This window comes from Tachypleus tridentatus, chromosome 10 (genome assembly GCF_004210375.1).
Source record: "Tachypleus tridentatus isolate NWPU-2018 chromosome 10, ASM421037v1, whole genome shotgun sequence".
Taxonomy (NCBI): domain Eukaryota; kingdom Metazoa; phylum Arthropoda; class Merostomata; order Xiphosura; family Limulidae; genus Tachypleus; species Tachypleus tridentatus.
Genome location: NC_134834.1, coordinates 140,698,396 through 140,720,322, shown reverse-complemented (window position 1 = coordinate 140,720,322; position 21,927 = coordinate 140,698,396). Strand labels below are relative to the sequence as shown.

The 21,927-nt window shown below is 33.3% G+C and overlaps 1 protein-coding gene across 4 annotated transcripts in view; it reads right to left on the bottom strand.

Moving 5' to 3' along the window:
• LOC143230458 (uncharacterized) overlaps positions 1–20,540 on the bottom strand; it is a 68,208-nt gene extending 47,668 nt beyond the window's left edge. For 2 of the 4 annotated variants that reach the window (XM_076464052.1, XM_076464055.1), the window contains exons 1-4: positions 20,289–20,421; positions 18,012–18,837; positions 13,297–14,067; positions 7,321–7,434 (exon numbers count right to left, since the gene is read on the bottom strand). In XM_076464052.1, the coding sequence (XP_076320167.1) occupies positions 7,321–7,434; positions 13,297–14,067; positions 18,012–18,758 (1,632 nt within the window). In that variant the 5' untranslated portion in view covers positions 18,759–18,837; positions 20,289–20,421. Of the gene's footprint in view, positions 1–7,320; positions 7,435–13,296; positions 14,068–18,011; positions 18,838–20,288 lie in introns of all 4 variants that reach the window. The other 2 variants (XM_076464054.1, XM_076464053.1) reach the window with 2 other exon arrangements.
• Between the last annotated feature and the right edge of the window lie 1,387 nt (positions 20,541–21,927).

Here is a 21,927-nt window from a genome sequence, read left to right as displayed (position 1 = left end):
AAAGTGGACCAGTCTGCCTGATCCAGCTTCCACCAGGGCACGCGGGTAGGGTGGCATCGACCACGGCCATTTACTCTCAAAAGTATAGGAAAATGATCACTGCCTAGTGGATTACTGTTAACCCTCCATGAAAAATGGGAGAATAATGAAGGGGAGCAAATTGAGAGATCAATAGCAGTAAAGGACTGATTAGGTGCATGAAAATAAGTGGAAGAACCAGTATTAAAAGGAGAAAGATTGTGATCAGAGCATATGCTCTACAGAGTGAGCCCTCCCATCAATAACAGCACTTCCCCAGAGGGGATGATGTCCATTAAAGTCCTCCAGGAGTAGAAAGGGAGACGGCAACTGTTCAACAAGAGCATCAAGGTCTGATTGATCCTATGTCTCACTAGGGAACAGGAAGAGAGAACAAACAGTGATGGTATGACCCAAGAAACACGGATGGCTACGGCCTGCAAGGGTGTGTTGAGAGACAAAGACAGGGTGGGCACATGCTGATCAACCAATAGTGCCACCCCTCCATGTACTCGTCCATCACACAGCCTGTCATTTCTGTACAGAGAATACTGCCGAATAGTGACTGTATCAGCAGGTTTTAGAAATGTTTCTTGTAAGGAAAGACATACAAGATGGTAGGAAGCAATCAGTGTTTTGATATCATTCATATTAGAACGTAAACCTCGACAGTTCCATTGTATCAAGGTGGCCATTTTTAATGACGGGTGGGCGAAGTGGCTGGAGAACCCTTCTGTTTATGATCATGTCTTTTTTCCTTACTGTCCTTAGTCGGAGGAGGTCTACTGACCTCTATGGATCCTGCCCTGGGTCGACTGGGCAGGTCTTTGTTATTGGAAGGGGATTCCAGTGACTGAGGACGTGAACAAATGATTGTTTTGCCTCTTGGGGTGGGAGAAAAAGATGTATCAGAAGAAATGCCTGTATTTGAAACCAAAGGATGTAGATCTTGAGGTTTGTTGGAATGTATGGGAGGAAGAGAGATGGGTGTAGAAGTCGATTCACCAACCTTTTTAACCATGGAGGTCAAAAGGCTTTTCATTTTTTTTGAAAACGATTCTCTTGGAGGCACAGAGAGATCTGTCTGCACTCCCACTGTAGTTGTGGATATGAAGTGCAGCAGCAATGTCTGAGATGGGGTGGCGGACAGCAATTTCCGAGCCTCAGGATAACTCATGTTATGAGCCGTTTTCAGACCCTGCACCTCTTTTTCCTCCGACCATTTTGGCCAAGAACGAAAGTAGGAAGGGTGAAAACCATTGCAGTTGACACAATGTGGGTCCATGTCACACTTATAGGCATCGTGGTCCTTGCCACCACAACGAGCACATGTCAGGGAACCACGACATGACGTCTTTGAGTGGCTGAACCTCTGACATTGGAAACATCAGAGGGGGTTTGGAATGTACAGCCGTACCCTGCAAATTAGATAACCTGCCTTGATGGTGGCAGGTGCACGTGGTGATGTAAATGTCAAAACGAGGATATCTGTTGGCAGTGTAACTCCATCTTTGTGAGTGGAGATGCGCCTCACTGCAGAAACTCCTTGAGTGGAGAGACCAGCGAGAATCTCTGACTTGGTGACGTTCTTCAAATCCCTCTCAACAATAACTCCTTGTGATAAATTCAAGGTAGCATGAGGGGTAACCTCAATAGGTACATTCCCAATTGCCTTTGAATTCAAGAGGAGTTCACTGTGTTGGAATGTGGATGTATCAACCAATATGTCTCCAGATTGAAGCTTCTTTACTGACTTTGGAGAGCCAGCAAGACCCTCTTGTCCCTTTTGAATAAAAAAGGGGGAGATTTGCCCTAAAGGTTTTTCTGAAAGAGTATGTAATATAAGAAAATAAGGTATGTGTGTTACAGATGTTGAAGATTGCTGCTCAGTCTTCAAGACGTGGTCCTTTACCAATTGACTTTTTTCACTATTTTATTTAAATTTTTTGTAGGAGGATCCATAGGAAAAAAGGAAAATTTTGGTACCCACTGACCCCACCCACCATGGAGCCCTACAAGGGGACGCACTACAATATCATACAAGGACATTGCAGCAATGCCAGGGTTTCGTGAGCACTATACCCAAACACCAGCATCAGACACAATGCCCACAACACCTGTTGAGAACTTCCAACACTGGTACTTGGTTGACTCAAGCCCAAGTGGACCAGTCGATTGACTCAAGGGGGCCACCCAAAGGAATTCAAGGCCAAAATGGTGTGTTAGGGTTGGATCCCTGAACCACCAGGATCCTCTCCTCCCATTCATGGGTCGCCATGCACGGCAAACACGTGGGTGAATGTTTAGATCCCACAGGAGGTAAACTGAAAGAAGAGAACCTTCCCTGGGAGGTCCCCTCACCACATACAGGAATCCACACCGAGGGATCCATGAACAAGATCAATGGCTAAGGTCATCCACGTACAAATTGTTCATCATGATCACAGGGCATATGGTCCAAGATGTGGAGCATCTAGGTGTTTTCAAATTACATTGTGAATGAAAATTTCTCATTATTATTAAGCAGATCTATCTGATACTTGTATGGAAATCACATTATATTAGAATAACACATTAATACTGTACTAAAGTACAGTGTATTTTTCAACATCAGAGCAAAATTAGCTAGCAATCTGTATATAAAGCAATTTGTTTTTTAGAATATACTGTTCCAATACGTAGATACTGTGTGTAGAAAGAACTGCTTACAGGTGTGGTCTTCATAAAATACTATTGCCATTACTTGTATGGTACAGTCACTATCTTGGTGGATCATGATTTACTGAAGAACTTTAAAAATATAAACAGAATGATAGCACACTGGATAAAAATTTTGCTAGTATGTGCATTTGTCAAGCCTATAACATGGAAAAAATTCTCACTTCTTAGGGAGACCTTGTCTGTTCATGGAATATTCTGATCTTGGACATCATGTGAAGTTTTGAAGCCATAGGTGAAACAGGCTAAAAAGTAGGAGATTTGAAGACTAGGTCTGTTTATGGTAAATGCCAGAAGAACAGAAAGTAACTTGGCTTTGGCTAGACTGGTAGTATTTGATAATCTTACAAGTTAGTCCTTTATAAAATGTGAATTAAAACAGATGTAAAGTGTGCAAAAGTAGATGTAAATTGTTGGTAAGCTGCAAACATATCACAGATGAGACTGGTGCATTGGTTCAACCAGGAGCCCAAAAGTACTTGATGGAAAAATTTTAACTGAAAGTGTATCATAACCCTTGCTTTCTGAAGCTTCCAAGTGGTGACATGAAATACCATCTATGAATTACACTATATTACTATTATTTAGTCACCAAAAATGAAAGCAGTTTGAACAAACTGATATAATGCCCATTAGCACAATTAAAGGCATTAGAAAACTCAGGTGAAAAGGTTTCACAATATTTACTTTCTAAGCTATTGAGTGGTACTTCACAGCATGGTGTGAACTATACATTTTTATGTTTATCACACAATTAACTTCATAAAGTATTACATTCATGCAATTGAAATATCAGTGTCTGAAAGGATATAGTAATCCTTGCATTCCAAGCCAATGAGTGAATTTTCTGACTAAAACATTTATCTGATATTTTGAGAGAATCTCTCTCATATTCTAGCTGAATGGTAAGAACTTTATGGAGCATGCAATCCTGTACTTATCAGGTTTTCATCTACTTACTTGGGAAGTGCACTGATTTTAGAAGCAACTAGGGAGTTGTACTTCCTCTAAGCATATACTGAGATACAGTAGAAACAGCAGAAATTTTAAACCCAATTTGTAGTTTTAAAAAATCTTAAAATATCTAATTTTCCTGAAGTTTTTTATTTCACGAAGACTTAAATATATAAGAATAGAATCTGATTGCTTATAATACCAATGCACTATGAGGCATAACTTTAAAAGGTAACTCAAGTGTTATCAAAGTGATTTATGAAGTAGCCAGAGATGATCTGTGTGAATTACCGTGTTTCTCCGAAAATAAGACAGGGCTTATATTAATTTTAACTCCAAAATATGACACTAGGGCTTATTTTCGGGGGATGTCTTATTTTGATATATTAAAAAAATGAAGTTACAAAGTAAAACTATTAAACTAACCATTTAAAATAAACTATTATTAAACTATTAAACTAACTGATTAATACTTAAACAAACTAATTAACTAACTATTAAACTAATTAATAAATTAATTTTTTTTTATTTCTTTCCTCTTCCTGCCACTCTTAACTAGGGCTTATTTTAAGGGTAGGGCTTATATTAAAACTATCCCCAAAAATCATACTAGGTCTTATTTTATGGGTAGGTCTTATTATCGGAGAAACACGGTATCAGAGTATTTAAAAATTAGTATTGGTGGTACGTGCAAATGGCAATGCATGTATGTAAATGAATATGTGTGTGCATGTGAAGTATCTTCCAGTTGTAAACAGGGAGAGCAGAGTAACATGAACACAGATGTTTAGCATGGATATCATAAAGTTCTCTGGTCCTCAAGATGCATGTTCTACAAATGATTGTGTTAGTACCCATGAAACCTTTAGACATTTTACTTGCAAATATCTGAAGTCATAATTCATAGTCATAACTGCATTTTGCAACTCCATTAACTTGTACATTAGATTGAACTTTTGACTCATTGGAATTTATCCATTGTTGCATTTAACTCTCATCAGCAAAAGTGGTGTCCATTTGCACTTCAATGATTTTCTCAATTGTATATCTTTTTACATCATCATTACAAATTTATATCAGGCCATCTAACTGTCATGCAGAGCCCCTGACACAACATAACTCTATTGTTTATGAAACATGTAGACAAAGTATGGAGCAATAACCTAATATTTATCTGGGCTTCACACAAACCCCATATTATTCTTGACCATTACTGTTCTGCAGTTTGCTCTATAGCATATAAAACAAATTTCTGAATGTCTACTTAACTATATAGACTGTTAAAAAGGATAATTTAATAAAGTAATATAGTATTCTCTCATCTATTACAAGCAAACAGAGGAGATGATACTCTGTGATAAGTATATATGTACATCTCATTCCTCAATGAGTGTTCTCTGTGATGACTGCTTATAAGGTTCTATTTTATACAAAACTTGTAAATAACCTGCTTATTGGATTTTCAATTCATAGCCTACTATAAGAATACACTTGGGTTGAAGACTGGTTGGATCCAGAGTGACATATAACATATATTTTCAGTTTTCTTGAACTGAATTTTTCTGTATTGTAGTAATCTCATTATATACTGGTAGATAATGACTTGAATAGAGGAATATAATAAAACTTCATCATATTTTTCATAAACTGTTTATGTAACAAATAGTTTAACAGTACTTGTTTGTATACTGAAGAAGTATGTAATTTCTTGATTTGTTAACATGTCCTCTGGGAAACATTTTTCTGTTGTTTGCATAGCCTGTTTACCCCAATAAAAGTTATGTAATTTCATCCTGGAGCTTACAACAATGGTAGTTTAGTACAGGTGAGCTGATTGATGAGTGTTAAATTTGGATTTTCAGTAATTAGGATCAAGTTTTAGCCTTATTAAATCATCCTCCTGAAGCATTTCTTTTTCATTTTGACACAAATTCAACAATGACTACCTATGAAGGAAGTCAGTACTTCCAGGATGCCAAGGATTTCCTCCACACTAAGGATGCTGAAGATATTATCAAATCAGAGAGTTCCAAAACTGGACATGAGATAGCTCACTGCATGAGTTACTGAACTGTCTCTGTGGCATGTATGATGCACCAATAAAATCTATGGACTGGTTAACTAATCAACATGTATGATTAAGTTGAAACAACAACACATTAGTGCAATATTTGGAATACCTTACTCTTTGAGATCATATGAAGGTAAAATCCCATAAAGCAAAACTATCATAATGCTAATTTTTACAATTACAGCTGTTTCTTTTCTTATCAATAAAGAAATTTGTAACAAAAAATAATTAGTTCAGATGTAATGAAAAATAATCACATCCTATGTTAATTCATGTCTCTTTTTGTGAGTCCATTTATATAGAAATTCTTCTCAGGTTTTGAACTCGCATGGAAAACTTAGCAGATGAACTTGAAGTGGCTGGCTGGATGTCCTTACCTAATATGACATAGTCTCCACACCAAGGAGAACTATATTGCATTTGTATGGTCACTCAGGCATTTAAGTTATAAAAGTAAATTTTCAGGGTTACTGAACTCAAAACTAGCAATATTTCTGGCTCTTCTTTGGATCCCAAAGGTGCAAATACCAAGTTTGAAAGAGAGTTTCTTCCCTCCATTCATAAATTAGTATGACCAAAAGTAACATGTTATGGTAACTTGAGTAGATTTTCTAAAGGGACGTGTTTTTGGATATTGACCTCCCTCCTCCTGGGGTAGCTATGGAAGTAACTGGGGATAATGGAAGAGTGTCACTTTGAATCATGACGAAGGTCTATAACTCCTGTAGCACAGCATGAGTATTACATGTTAGTAGATTAGAAACTGTTGTAAATACAAACTACACAACTAGAAATTTTAATTTAAAAATCATCACACGTGTTTACATATCAATCTTACAATAGATTATCCCATTTTTGATGAACAGACTATTCATAACACGTTTTAGTTACAGCACCTAATTAATAATTTGGAGGAAAAAATAACTAGAATATTATTAAATTTTAATAATTAAATATAGAGTTGGATTTCATACATGCACATATTTCAATTTAGTGTGTTTGTGTGTGTGAATGTCTGGAATTTACAATGGCCTGAAATACAAATCTGGTAGTCTCAAACATCAGATTAGTAAGCTCATACTCTTGTACTAAATAACTTTCTATGAAGAAGTACCTACTGAACTTGAAACTACAATGAAAACATTAAAGAATGGCACTTATAAATAGAATTTTAAAAAAATCATATTTAGTATTCCACAGGTATATAATTAACTATTTAACATCATGAACCTATTTTCACCCAAAACATGAAATACAAACTGTCCAAAATAAAATTTATAGCAAAGAACTAATATGCAAGTCTTATGCTCAATTTCATCAAAAAGGGATAATTAAACAACTCTTTACTTGCATGTAAAATTATTTTACTTTTCTAAGCACAATGTCACAGCCATTTTGCAAAAAAAAGTAAATTTAACAACAATTTTTAACATCAGTGAATTATATTTTGTGCCAGATTAAACAATTAACAATTCATCACTCATTAAACATGAGTTTTCATACTATATCAGTTTCTTAAAAAGCATTCATGAAATAGAAATATAAACTAATTAACATACTATTAACTGTCTCAGCCCATTTTCATCTTGTGTTACACTATCAGCTGTTAAAGGAAAACGTGCATGAACCTCTTCCCGATCAACTTCTGTTAAAAGAGCCTTCAATGGATCTCCCTATCAAAATGCATTTAAAGTTAGACAAAAACTTTTATACCCTTGTCAACACAGTGAACATGTATATACAAAACAGCAATGCATTCTAAAGTCGTTTGCTCAGTTTACTATCATCTTCATAATTATTTTTTCAGTTTCGAAACACTTTATACCTTCATATATGTTCATTCTAGTATTTCCCTAATAACAAAAACGTACATGTATTGAATGTATTAATAACAATTTATGTTCACAAACAAACAAACAAACAAGTGCATCTTTTGAATTAAATGTAAATGTGGACATAGATTAATCATGAAGAAACACAGTTTAATAATACAGGTGAAGACTGAGGACAAGAGAAAAACATCTTTTATTTATAGAAGTTCTGAACATTTTATAATACACATACTTTTAGCAAAACCTCAAAATTATTAGGTATATTAACTAACAGTAAAATAATTTCAATAATTAATCTATCTAAAATATTCATAGTGGTAAATGGAAGGAAGTATCGATTATAGAACATGTTACAGAAGTATCACAAGTTGAAAATTTTCAAGAATGCCAATTGTGTGCAGGTATTTTTTTGTTTTGTTTTAAAGACTGAAATTGTCAATTTCCTATTTGAAATATATATTTATGTTCTTGTTCAACACATGGAAAGATTCATCAATTGGCCAATAAATACATTGTTAGCAATCTTATCTGTTTTCTCTGTCAAAAGGACAAAGAATGAATATGAATATTTTTGAATTAATTAATTAGTATTTGAATACACTACAACTGACTTAATTGATTGCTCACATATTCCAAGACTAGCAGTTTTCACTTGCAGTGTCCCATATTGTCAGCATAAACTTCAACCTATGACCAGCCACAGGTTACTCACCTCTAGTCCAGAATTCCTGTTCAGTTAAGGTTTTATTGTGTGAATGTAATGTAAAAGGATTCTTTAAGTGTTCTTGCCTTTCAAAATCTGTCTGGCTTGCAGGATATATATAAGTGTAGGAAATATATGCCTAAACGTTTCTTAAAGCACTTTTTCTTTATATGCATGGTATACCAAGGAATGGGTTATTTAGATGAAAATTCAAAATTAGCATTTACTTAATTCCCAGCTGAAAATCACATTTAACATGAATTTCAATAGTGCACGATGATATCCATCATGCAACATAGCCCTTCACTAATAAGAGGATGACACAACCTTCTTAAGCACTTATATTCAAAATAGCTTCCTTCTTAGATAAGGCAAGAAGAAAGTGCACAATAAGTGGGGAGAACAGATGAGTATGTGTTGGAAATACATTTTCAGGTAAAGAAAATGTTAACTTTTGAAATTATATCCCATCTTTTCACACAGAATAGACAGAACCCCATACTGGAATGATGGACTGGATGGTGCAACCATAAATCTAGATAATTCCTGTTTGAAAACACCTGAATGGAAAGCCTATGGAGTGTGACAGTCTCTATAGGTGTACATCCATGAGAGACCATATCTTGTTTTGACCAGAGTATACTCTTTACCCAGAAGAAAACAGTGACAAAGGCAAAATAATCCAAAATTTTACAGAGTCGAGTGGAATTTGATCACTACCAACTGAGCATTCACGCACAAGTGGCTGAAGGCCCATAAGTGTAGTGTAGTTAGGGTGTGTTCAAATCACATGATGTGTTTCACCTTGATACTCTTGCTGCAGAAGGATCTGTGCAAGACAGAAATCTTAAAGGATGGTTGGATAATGGTGATGAAGATCTGAACTGAATGACAAATCCCAATTCTGTGGATCCATGGATAAGGTTTACCACACATTCAGAAATTCTCAGAGCCAAGCCCATGCAGACCCCTAATGCACACAGTGGTCACCAGTGTTGCTTGCAGCATTCTAACTAAGCAGCAGAACCATTGGATATGGATAGAATCTACTTGGGATACCAGTGGATTGAGCAGCTAATATTTGGATAGTGGGGCCCTCAAATATGGGAGAAACTACAACCATCTGTATGAGCTTATGGAAGTCAAGAAACCAACAACAACATGGAAGAATGTAGAAACTGACAATCAAACCAATGTATATGCTAAAAATTGTCCTAGCTTTTCCAACAAAACTTAGATAATAAATAACTCAGTACCACATATAAGGTTAGACAAATATTAGAAAGTTGTTTGTTTCAGGAAAATAACACATTGGATGGTCTATTGCATCTGCTGCAATGAATCAAACATTATATTTTCGAGTTGTGGACTTACCACTGTCCCATCAGAGGAGATTGGTCTATTCAGTTTAACAACAAACCCTGCACAAGAACCACAAATTTCCAGGAACAGATACATTCTTTGAGTTAGCATATGCTTCCAGCATGCTGGTAGGCTAAATCACATAGCTTCAACAATTCTGAAGTGAAAGGCATAGCAGTACCTTCATGTAACAAAACAGTAAACTTCCCTGCATGAATGACAATGTTGCTGGATGGAGAGAAAACTCCATCCCATATTTGCCTCCATACCTTTCACCCATCAATTAAAATGCAGGCTCAAAAGCAATTGGGGTAGACCCAAAATATTATAAACCTTATGGACCAACTGAATAAAAGCTGCCTGAGGCAGCTTATTCCAAAGTGGCCTCCTGTGGCACCAGCAGAAAAAACGAAGGTATATAAAAAAGCAAATCTTAATCCCTCTCCTCCTCAGTTGTTGAGTGATGCTAGATATTAAAGTTGGGTTAGGAAAAACCTCATTTACCTCCATGCTGGAAATAACAATCCAAAATTTCTTGCCCTATATTGGCTTGCCAAACAAAAATTTTGATGATAAATGCTCAAAATATCTCCAATAATGATAGCACAAAGAAACCTATTAGTGAATGCTTTGTCAAGAAAAAGTGATGGCATTATGTGAATGAGGTGCTTATATACAGTATGAGGATGAAGGGTGCACCAACACAAGTTGAGAGCATCATGAGAAAAATATCATTATTGCAATTAAGTTGGGTTTAAAGAATGAAGTAAGAAAGTAAAAATCAGATCAATGTTTAGATGGATAATGTTGAATAACAGCTGTAGTATAAGCAGTGTTAAGTATGTTTTGGAAACTTAATTTCTTCTTGATGACAAATTAACAACAATAAATTTTAGAAAAAAAAAATTATGGTATATAGCAGTAAGCAGAGGTCATGTATACCCAGGTTTCTATGCCACATACTCAGGAAAGTTTGTTAATATGCAGAAAATAACATCATTTTTTCATGTAATCCAAGGTACAAAATGTACCAAAGCTTCAAATTTGTAAAGAATGCCTTAGAGTAAATTATCCTTTTCTTAGGTCACATTCTCAAATGATAATTTGAACCACTGTCACTACAATAAAACTAAATTCATCTTATAAGACTATGTATTATTATCACTTCATCCCTGTTGCATTTCAAACTTTGTAAGTTAAAACTACAATAAATAATATTTTTATACATCAGAATACATTAACATTATTTTAACTTTTGACTTTTACTTATGTTACTTTAGAACTATAAGGTCAACACTGATTAATCCAAAATACTCTATTGCTATAGAAACCTCACTTCTTGCACATAAAAGTTACTAAATTTGGATTCAATATTACACAGTAAATGTAATGTGTATCCTCCATCAATACCATAAAATTAAAAAATAATATTAGCTGTAATGGAACAATTAGACAGTGTATGTCAATGCATGCAAGTTATTCAAATTTAAACATGTATATGTAAAAATCATTGACAACCAGTTCAAATGTGATACTTTTTTTTAGTGATCTAACTTTTACATAATATCAGTAATAAATAATTGTCTTATACAAAGACAGACAGAGTTCTAAAATAGTCTGTGCAGAATTGAGCTAAACTGAATTAGTTTAGTATCACTGGCTTAATATCTATTGCTTTTTCAAACATTCTTTCATATGCTAAATGACAGTCACAATACTATCAAAGTTTACAAAGCAAACTATTTGTGATCCCCTACTCAACACCAGTTGTATAAATATTATGAAAAAGTCTCACTTAATACAAGGGGTCTTATTTATTTCTCCATAAGCAAAAAGTTATATAATATACTATATGTGCTGTGCCCATTATAAGGATACAAGAGAGTTTAAACTTGGTGAATATAAATTACTACCAATTAAACCTGTGCCCATTTCTTTCTAGTGTTCCACTAATTAACAAGACCACATTGGTAATGAGCAAGCTAGCAAGAGAAAATATCCTTGTATTAATGTAACTGGTCTATATTTTCTTTCTTCTATCCAATGGGTTAGTATTTTCAATTAGTTGAAGGTAACTGATTAATACTAGGCTATAATTTAAGTTGGAAAATTGTTAAATAATATTAATAATGTATGGGAACCTGTACTACTAACAACCAAAATGATCCTAATGGTTGTATTCAAGTACAGCAATTCAAAGCTGAAGTAGTTTGCTTTGCAAAACAAGCATCATACCCACTTCATATAGCACACATTGTAAGAACAGCTTGCCAGTTCACCAGTTCTTATAATGACAGTAAAATTGTTCAAACTCTAATTAGTCTCAAACAGTTTATAAGTAACATTTCAATCTTTTTCATACCATAATGTATTAGCAGACTATACTTCCAGATGAAATTGATCTTAATTGTACAATTAAAAATTATTTATGAAATTCAAGAAATATTGCTTTTGTACAAAATGTTTATTTAAATGGTATATTTAAGAGGTATAATTCTTATTTATGGGTATCTACATTTATTCATTTAATTTCACCAAAAGTGAGCTAAAGACTGCCTGGAGTGGTCACCTGTTTTAGCCACTCACACAGTAGTGTGTTTGTGAGCCAGTCAGTAGGCATTAAAATGATGTCACACGAGGGGAACTTAATATTACAACTTGTTATGTCATGACATTAGTAAAATATACAATGCCATGAACCACATTACAACATAGCATGATGTATGAATTTCAAAAACAAGAAATTTAAATATCTGTTACTTCTAGTTTTTATTTCATTTACTCTTGAAACAGAATGCTTTGGGGGATCTTGCAAAAGTACATCTAGTAAGATATCTGTGTTTATTTCCTCATGCATGTGTAGAGTGATATGTAGGGACAAATGTGAAAAAATGATCAGATGGTTGAATTTGACTTGAATAGGAGGAGCATCTGTGGATAGTACAACTAGACCTACATCTTGCATTTTTATTGTATAGACCAATGATAGAAACTATTCATAGCTGCCAATAACTGGTATGTGTGTGTTTATGTATTTTTTTTCCTACTTTGCTTATGCTACATATGGCAAAATACTGCACTAGAACAGTAGTTTCTATACTATATGTAGTGGCACACCCCAATTCAACATTAGTTTCTTGTGATCCCTCTCCTTCATATAGAATAATTTCTGTAATTAATAATAACAGCACATAGTTTCATTGCTTGTCTTTAATAAGTTTTTAAGTATTAGGTGAAAAATGTTATATTAAATATTTATTTTTTCTTTTATTCTGCTTCTTTTATCATTAATTTTGGGTTCTCCTGGTAAAAGGCTATGCTATCCAGGTGGATGCGACACATAGTTTGGAAACTACTACCCTAAAAATGTTTTGCTAGTAGTTTAAAAGATTTATTGGTGAAGTATACAAAACACACAAGTTCCAGTTCCTAATTTTTCTTCTTTAGATATGTTATATGGAACAAAATCATTACTAAGCAAATATAAATATATTTAAAATAAAACTAATATCACACAGAAAACTAAGAGTAGTCAACATATTTCAAATGACCCAGTCAGTCATTTTAGATTTTCTTTTGTAAATTGTAAAATTTCAAAAACCCAATATAAAAATAGAATTTTGAAATATGAAACTTACTAATTCTTCTTCAATGACTATACCAGGCATAGTAAGCTGGTCTTTCAGAGGGAAATAGGTTCCTGGAGGAGATGTTACCATGGAAATTAGAGCTTGGCGGGTGAGTTCACTGGGAATCCAGGCATCAAAATGCTGACACTGATCACTTCCTCCTAATGAAGACAAAAAACTTTCTTCCTCCATGACAGGAGATGATGATGTACAAGTAGAGAACGAACTTTTGTTTTTTGATGGAACTCCACTGCATACCAAGTCGTCACTAATACAATTAGACTGACTCATATTCATAGAAGGAGCAGGAGACACTAGGTCAGGACCATTAGAGGTCAGAGCATCAAAAAAAGCTTTTCCATTTCCATCACCTCCACTTTTGTCTTCCACAAAAAACTGGCTTAATGCATGCTTCTTATCATTTACTTCAGGCTTAGCCAAAACTTCTTCAACTTCATTTGTTCTGGTAATTTCAGGTTCATCAGGAACTCCAAATTCTACTCCACCAATGGTAAAGCTTACAGGTTCTGTTCCTTTCGCATCTAAGGCTAGTTGAGATTCTGTTGAAATCCCTTTTACATCCCCAGCAAATACTTCATTTCCTGGCAATATAGTTATGTCAGAGACACTCTTCATCATTGGAGAAAATTCTGAAGAAAAATTTAAAGTGTCAAAAAAGTTATGGCCCAAAGGATCTCTTGAAACATGCTCATCAGGTGGTGAACATGAAAAATACTGACTCAAAGTTGGTTGTTGCAATGTATCAGTGGACTTTTCTTCCTATGCACATGAAATCATTCAAGATAAATACCATACATAAGCTAAAGAAATGCTGAAACACATAATTACACAGAAATTGTAAGACACTCAAGAATATGCTAAGAACTTAATCAATGAAATGCACATACTTCTTTCAGAATTGGTCAAAAATATAAAGCAACCAGAGAATTAAAAGTTAAATATAAAGCATATAACATTATACCATGATTAATACCTTAAAATAAACTAGTCTTTATCTAAATTTAAAATAATGCACAAAATAACCATTAATAGTTTTGTTTGGAAGTGAATGATATAAAAATTGAAATTTTACTTTATCTAAATCACAATCAAGTAAATTTTAAAGTATCAGTCCAAAAAAACTATTATTGCAATATTTTTTTCATTTATACAATATGAAACTTACAAGTTACATGCCTAAAGACAAAAATAAGCTTATGTGAGAGAGTACCTGTGAACACAAAATGAGTAGCAATAATTACAAATACTTTTGCTAAATGTATAGTCATCTTCATTATGAAATTTTCATATCACCTAAATATTTAACTGACACTGTATGTGTGTAAATCAGCACATTTAATGGATTAATCTACAACAAAGTTGGAATTATTTCTGGTAGTATAAAAAATAAAACAGCTAGTTCTGATAATTACATTGGTCAACAAAATTTTTGTATCTTACTGAACAATATATCATTCTTTACTTATTTGAGAGTACTGACTGTGAAAATGAACTTATTTTTGCACAATTTTTTTTCAGCATAAGGGAGAGTAGTGCATGTAGGGGTAGACCTGAGACAGTGATCATCACACCTTATTCATATTTTCTCTAAAATCACCAATTTTTATTGAACTGATAAAGCTGTTTACAGAATTAAACCCCATATTTGCATATAAGGTTTAGATTTTCAATATAAAGTGGATAATGGTACATGGCAATAAATTGGCGCTTTATGGCAATATGACATGATATTATACAATGTTATGTCTTATTCATAAATATATTTTATAATACTGTGTTAATTTTTTTTTTTTTCCAGATCAAATAAGATTGAAATGACTTCTTCAAAAGGTTTCTTAAATTACCCCAATTCATTCTGTTATGTTTGTGGTATTTTTATACCAATCTCACAAGTCAAAAATGTTACACTTGTTGTCAAGACTGCTTACTTCTACTTTGGTTGTTATCTTGGGGATCAAAATAGGAGTTGAGCACTACACATTTCCTGCAATTCCTGTGTGGTAAATCTGAGAGAATGGTTTAGTGGTAAAAGAAAGAGCATTTAATTTGCAGTAGCTGTGATTTAGTGTGAACCCAAGAACCATGTGACTGTTATTTCTGTCAATTCATTGCTAGTAGAATCACAACAAAAAAAAGCAGGCACAAAGTTCAGTATGAAGATGTGGAGTCAGATATTAAGCCAGTTTTTCACAATAAAGCAATTTCAGTTCCCACACAATTAACTGACAAAAACATATTCTCATCTTCTGATGGATCATCAAAAATTATTAGTTTTCTCTAATGCTTAAACAAGAAAGTACTTTGTGCTTGAAAGAATTTTAAAAGGTTATGCAAAAATTTCTGAGGCAACAACAAGTTACTATCAGTCTTTGGTTAAGGAAGCATTGGCAGCCTAAAAAGACATTGGTGCATGAATGTCATTAAAAATACATTTTTTGCATAGTCATTTAGAGTTTTCCCCAGAAAATCTTGGTGGTTTGTCAGATGAGCATAGTAAATATTTTCACAAAGGTATTAAAAGAATGAAGAAACTACAAGGGTAGTTGGATTACTGCTGGGTAATCAAGTGCATAAGTGACTCAGTATTCAAGTGAAAATCTCAAAAATTCCACTTTTAACACCTTTGAAATCCTTCTTTGTAATAACTTTATTAATTTATTTTTCTTTGGTAAAAACCTAAAAATAATAGCAAGCTACATGATACACGAGTATCAAGACAGTGATATAATATCTCAAAAACATAACCCAGTATAAAAACCATTATAAATTTCATAATGTATGCCCCAAAATTAGTTAGAAATAGCTATTTCTATAAAGGATACAGAGAAAAAACCATTATAAAATTAATGCAATAAAATCACACAGAATGATGTAAAAAAGAACCAAATGTGGTGTGATGTCTATAACCACTGTAAATTTTAAATCTGTTATTGATAATCATAACATAACTATCATAGTCCAAATTTTGTCTTTTCTCAATAAAAATCAGAGTTATAACACATCCACTGCTGATACAATTCATATAAATACGTGGAAGAAAAAATGTAGACTAACATAAATAGAAGTTAGTACTGTTGTAATGAAATATTTTTGGTATTTTTAATTGCAGGGAGTTTTGGAGGAAACGTTTGTGTCAGAATAGGCTTATATTTTGAAAGAAAGATTTGTTATTAATACAACAGAAACTGTCAACTGCATATTTACCCATGTCAAAGAAAAAAAAATGTAAATAGAGTTCTGAATCCTTCTTATGAAAATGTTGGATTTTCAACCTGAAAAAGGTTATTTTCACACAGGCTGATCATCCAAGTTTTAAATTTGTAAACACCTAAATCAAGTATCTTTAAAGAATGAAATTGGTTTTCAATTTAAGCTTTGATAGCTTAAATACAGGTATGGTTTTTTGACTGAATTATTATTGTTGTCCTTATATACTTGAAGAATGATTTGCTTCATAATTTTGACTATGTTTTTCCTTTACATTTAATCAACACAATTCATCTGGTCAGAAACTAATCTAGGAGTTTAGGATGAGGGATTATACCCCTGGAAGCTTTGCATTTCATTGCATTATTTTTATCTAATTTTTTTGCTGGCTTACAGATTACAGATGTGATCACTTTTTACAGCTCACATCAAATGTAACGAAACTTCAAACAGGTGAAATTAAACAAAACATTGATTGTATTTCTTATTCAAAACATGTGCCCCTATTCTCTGAAGCTACTTTTAAAAATTTAGTTCCATTACAAACTTTGCACTACGTTACAAAATACCTTAGGGGTAAGATTTTCACTTATTTAACCACGTTATGTAACAACATGCACAGGTATTCATTCTTTAGCTAGAAGAATGTATGTTAAAGTGGCAAGCATAAAAGAAATTCTGTACTTTTAGTATAGATATTATGTAGTCATTTTTCTAATACTCAAAGCCTTCTAAAGATAGTAACTGAAAATAGATGCATCAAAGTGTTTTAAATTACAACGTATATTTTTTGTCCTTAAGTACAACGGCAAAAGATAATTGATATGTACTGTATACGTAAACAGCTAGAAACACAGTACTAAAATTATTTTTAAATAAGTTTCTCAGTTACAGATGTTGCACAGAATACAACCAGTTGATAGTTAAACTAACAAACTTATTCCCTATAGATAACATTTTCATGCCTGTTTCTTCTGTTTTTTGAGCTATGTCTAAGCATCATTTCTAAGTTTTTGAACCAACAGCAGATTGCGTATAAAACATTACAATAAACAATCAATAACATTCTTTTGCAGTGACATTTTCATATTTTACAAATGAAAATGCACAAAACAAATAAAATACATCACACAAGTATCAGAAATGTTAAAAGACAAATAAAAGGCTACAAGTTATAGATGGGAAAAAGCAGAGAATAGAGAACAGTAGCAATAACAGCAAGTTTATGTTCAGACGTTTAAGGGAAAAAGGGGTGTGTAGGCTCAAACTTGGTAATCAACATCACAAATCTCAGATTTAGTGCTTTAGTTGGTTGTTCTGTTGGATGACCCCAATAAGCCAAATAGCCTCTTGTCATTTAGATCATTCTGATTGGAAAATATGGAAAAATGGAGCAATTTTGGTACAAATGATAAGAGTGAGTATCAGATAAGATAAGAATTAGAAAGATAATCTGCTCATATGTTAATAACCTTAATTCAAGCCTGTTGATTTACCTGAAATATAATTTGGGGTTGAATACTATGCTTATCAACATCGTCCAAAACAGATGCAGTTAAGTTTTGACCATCTTCTTTGCTCTGGTTCTCTGTAGTTCTGTCTTCCTTCTCTTCAACACTATCACATGTGAATGAAGACTTTTCTGAAACCAATGTGCCTATTTCATTGTTTGCTTTTTGGATCACACCTGTTTCTTTCACTGCAGGCAATACAACAGTTTTGTCTGTTACAGTATTTTCATTCTCAATCCTATAACATGCATAATTTGTTACACCTGATTTTTCTTTAGGTTCTAATTCTGTACCATCTATCACTTCTAGTGATACTGTCTCCATATGGCCAAAGTGAGAATAGGAGTTGACCCTTGGAAAAACAGCATCTTCAAATGTAGTGCCAAGGTCAAGTGAACCTGGAATAAGAGACTGACTTCTTTCTATATCTGAAGCAACACCTCCAGCTTTCACTGTTTGATCTAGTTGATCATTAATAACTAATGTAGAAGTTGTTTGTTCTTCCTGAAAGTTCAATACTGTTGGATCTGCAACTACTAAGTCCTCCAATTCAGACTGATCAGCTAATGACTCTTGATCCAAAATACTTGCACTTATGGGTACATCAAAGTCATGGTTTGTTTCCATAGCAAGAATAAAAATTATTCTGATATTCTCTTTATGAATTCTATTGAAAAAAGTAAAATAAAAATCAAACTTCTGCTCCAAAGAATAGTTAACAGCCTCTTTCATTACCCTAGTATTTCAAACTGGAGATCCAATATATTTATAAATAGTTGAAGTGGTAGAGACCAGCATATCTTCCAGAAAACTAAAAGAAAATATATAAATTAAAAAATGTTTGGAAAACATTTACACAAGTAATAAACAGTCTAATATCTTAAACTATACTGTAATAGTGGTCAAACAAGCCTCATGTTTAAATATTCCATTAAAAAGTACATAATCTAAATGGTATGTAATATAGCTTCAAAAGTATACATGGTTTGGTTTAATTTCATGCAATGCTACACAAGGGCTATTTGCAATAACTGAACTTAATTTAGCAGTGAAAGACTAGAGGGGAAGGTGGCCAGTCATGATCCAACTCTTGGGCTACCTTTTTATCAATGAATAGTGAGATTGACTGAGAAGGGAAACACATTTGCTGAAACGGGAATTTCAAACCACGACTGTAAGTGCCCTAATCAACTGGCTATTCCAGCCTAGCACATATGTAAAGTAAACCTGAACCAATAATAAATCAACATAAAATTGCTGAAGTTTTCTTATAGTTACTATACATGACCCCTTCATTTTATAACAAATATACATAAACATCACTACTTTGTAATGAAAAGTACAATTATTGGATAAGCTATTTTTTATCCATACATCTAGTGTTATGGAAGGATAATTTGAATTTGTGCATGTTGATAGGTCTTCACTTTGTCCCAAAAAAACAATAACCATCCTAACGAAACAATAATATTTCTGAACTTAAGTGAGACAAAGAAATCTACAAAATATACTATAATCTAACATTTTCTCTGCCAAATTTGACTATTCAAACTTGCAAATAACACAGCAAAAAAATTACAAAATTATCCCTACTGCATTTCAATTTTTACCAAAATCCATCATCACACGTGATGTGAATGTTAGATCTCATTTAGGATAATGAATTCCATCTTGGACCTTTTTTATCTTGCAGATGACACTGAACTGTTGAAAAAAGTTCAGAAATAGGTTACTACTACTAGGATATGTATGATGGAAAATTTCTTAAACAAGGTCAGTCACAAATTGTTGAAACGTTCTTTAGAAAAAGGAAGTTACATGGTATTTGATTAAGGTGTTTCAGACTTGAGGAAGTTATAGCATCAATGCATTATATTTTTTTTTTATACTTAATAAAGAGTATGGTTAGGCTATGAGATACAAATATTTTGTCAGTATACAATTTATTTTCAGCTCAGTGTTTGAGTTTGACAGCTTTATTTTTTTAACAGATTGATTAAACTCTAGAATGAGTATTATCCAATAAATTTATGAGAATTTAAGGTGATGGAATAATAAATCAACACAATCAAATATTAAAGGATGGAGTTTTTCTTTCCTTTTACAAAGTTTAGTTCATTTCAGTGGATGGTAAATCTTAGTTCAAACTTAATACTTGTTTTTGACTTCACTCTTAAAATTTTAATCTATTAAAGTTCAAAATTTTATATTAATTCCAAATCATAACTTTTATCTGTATAATATACAAATAAGTTTACGTACAAAAACTTGAAAAATACAAGCTCTAACTGTAATGCTTTGGAGAACAAAAGACTGATATTATAGCTTACTCTTCTTTCAAGAATGCTCAAATTAATCAATATTAACTAAAGAGAGTCAACTCCAAACCTACCTTATGGCCTGCCATCTGGTATCGTGTACCTTATTCACAGTTAAAATCTGCAATTCAACGCATATTTTAATTATTAATAAAATAGTGAACTTATGTAACGTCCAGGCGACAAGGGATAAATTGGTTCTACACAGCCGTTTTCATATAATCATATCATCAAAAAGTAAACATTTAGACTCATTCATTACTTTTTAAGTGTTTTTTTTTTTTTTGCAATTAAGTACAAAACTACACAATAGGCTATCTACACCCTTTTGCAAATTAATTGAAACAAAACGGGAAATTACGATTTTTTCAATTTTTTGTGTTTTATTTCTGAGAATCCAAAAATTAGTCACAAATTAATACATGATATGACCGCCTTTATTTTTCAGAAGATCATTAATCTGCTTTGGCATTGAGTCCACGAGTTGACTGCAATCTTTACTAATTTTTGGATCGCAGTACCACACCTCAATTATGGGCTCAATTACCTTATCTTTCGTAGTACAGTCTTTTCCTCGAAGTCTTTCTTTACAAATCGTCCAAAGATTTTCAGTAGGATTTAAGTCCGAAGAGTTTCCAGGCCAGTCCAGTACCTTTATTCGCGTTGTAGTTATAAACTTCCTCACAAGTTTCGATGACTGGCACGGACCAGATTTTGCTGAAAAATGCCAGATCCATCTGGAAATCTCTTTTTCAATTCTGGAACTACTATTCTCTGCAAAACTTCGATGTACTGTGGTCCTCGCATCATACCTTCTACGATATGTAAGCCTCCGACGCCATAGTAGCTGAAAAAACTCCAAAACATCTTCTTCAAGGGATGTTTTACGAACTGATTGATGTGCGATTCTCGAAGTTTCTCACCTGGAAATCTGCAAACATGCAGACTTCTTTGACACTGTACGAAGAATTGAGTCTCGTCACCGAATAACACCATCCTCCATTGTTCTTGTGTCTAATTTTTGTATTTCAGACCCCATTGATACTGTTTTTTCTTCATTGAGTTGGTAAGTAGTTGTTTTTTATCTGGTCTCCTTGCCATTCTAACGCAATTTCGAATGACGTAATATTCCTCAAAATTTCGTCATATATCCCAAAAATAGATCGACCATACTGCAAAACACAGCTAATGATGCCGTCTGTGTGAGAAAATGATTATTAAAGGAAATCAGAGGGTCCAGCGAGCCTACACCGGCTGCCATGCTGAAAACATTGTAAAATGACCATTTGTTTCAATTAATTTGCACAAAGGTGTATGCTCTGTACCTCATGAGTATCAAAAACTAGTTTCTAACGTCGTAATATGCATACATACCACTGTGCCATGAAAGGAGGACATTTTTAAGCACTTAGTTTCAATGGACATATCACTTTTATTTAATAGAATTGAGTTTTAAATGATTATCTTTGAACATTGTTTTGTTAAGAACAATAACGACAATTTGAGAATTTACTTGAGTTTTCAAATACGTTACTGATTATGGCGCTATCAGAACATAAATGTTCAGTTTAATCCTACTACTA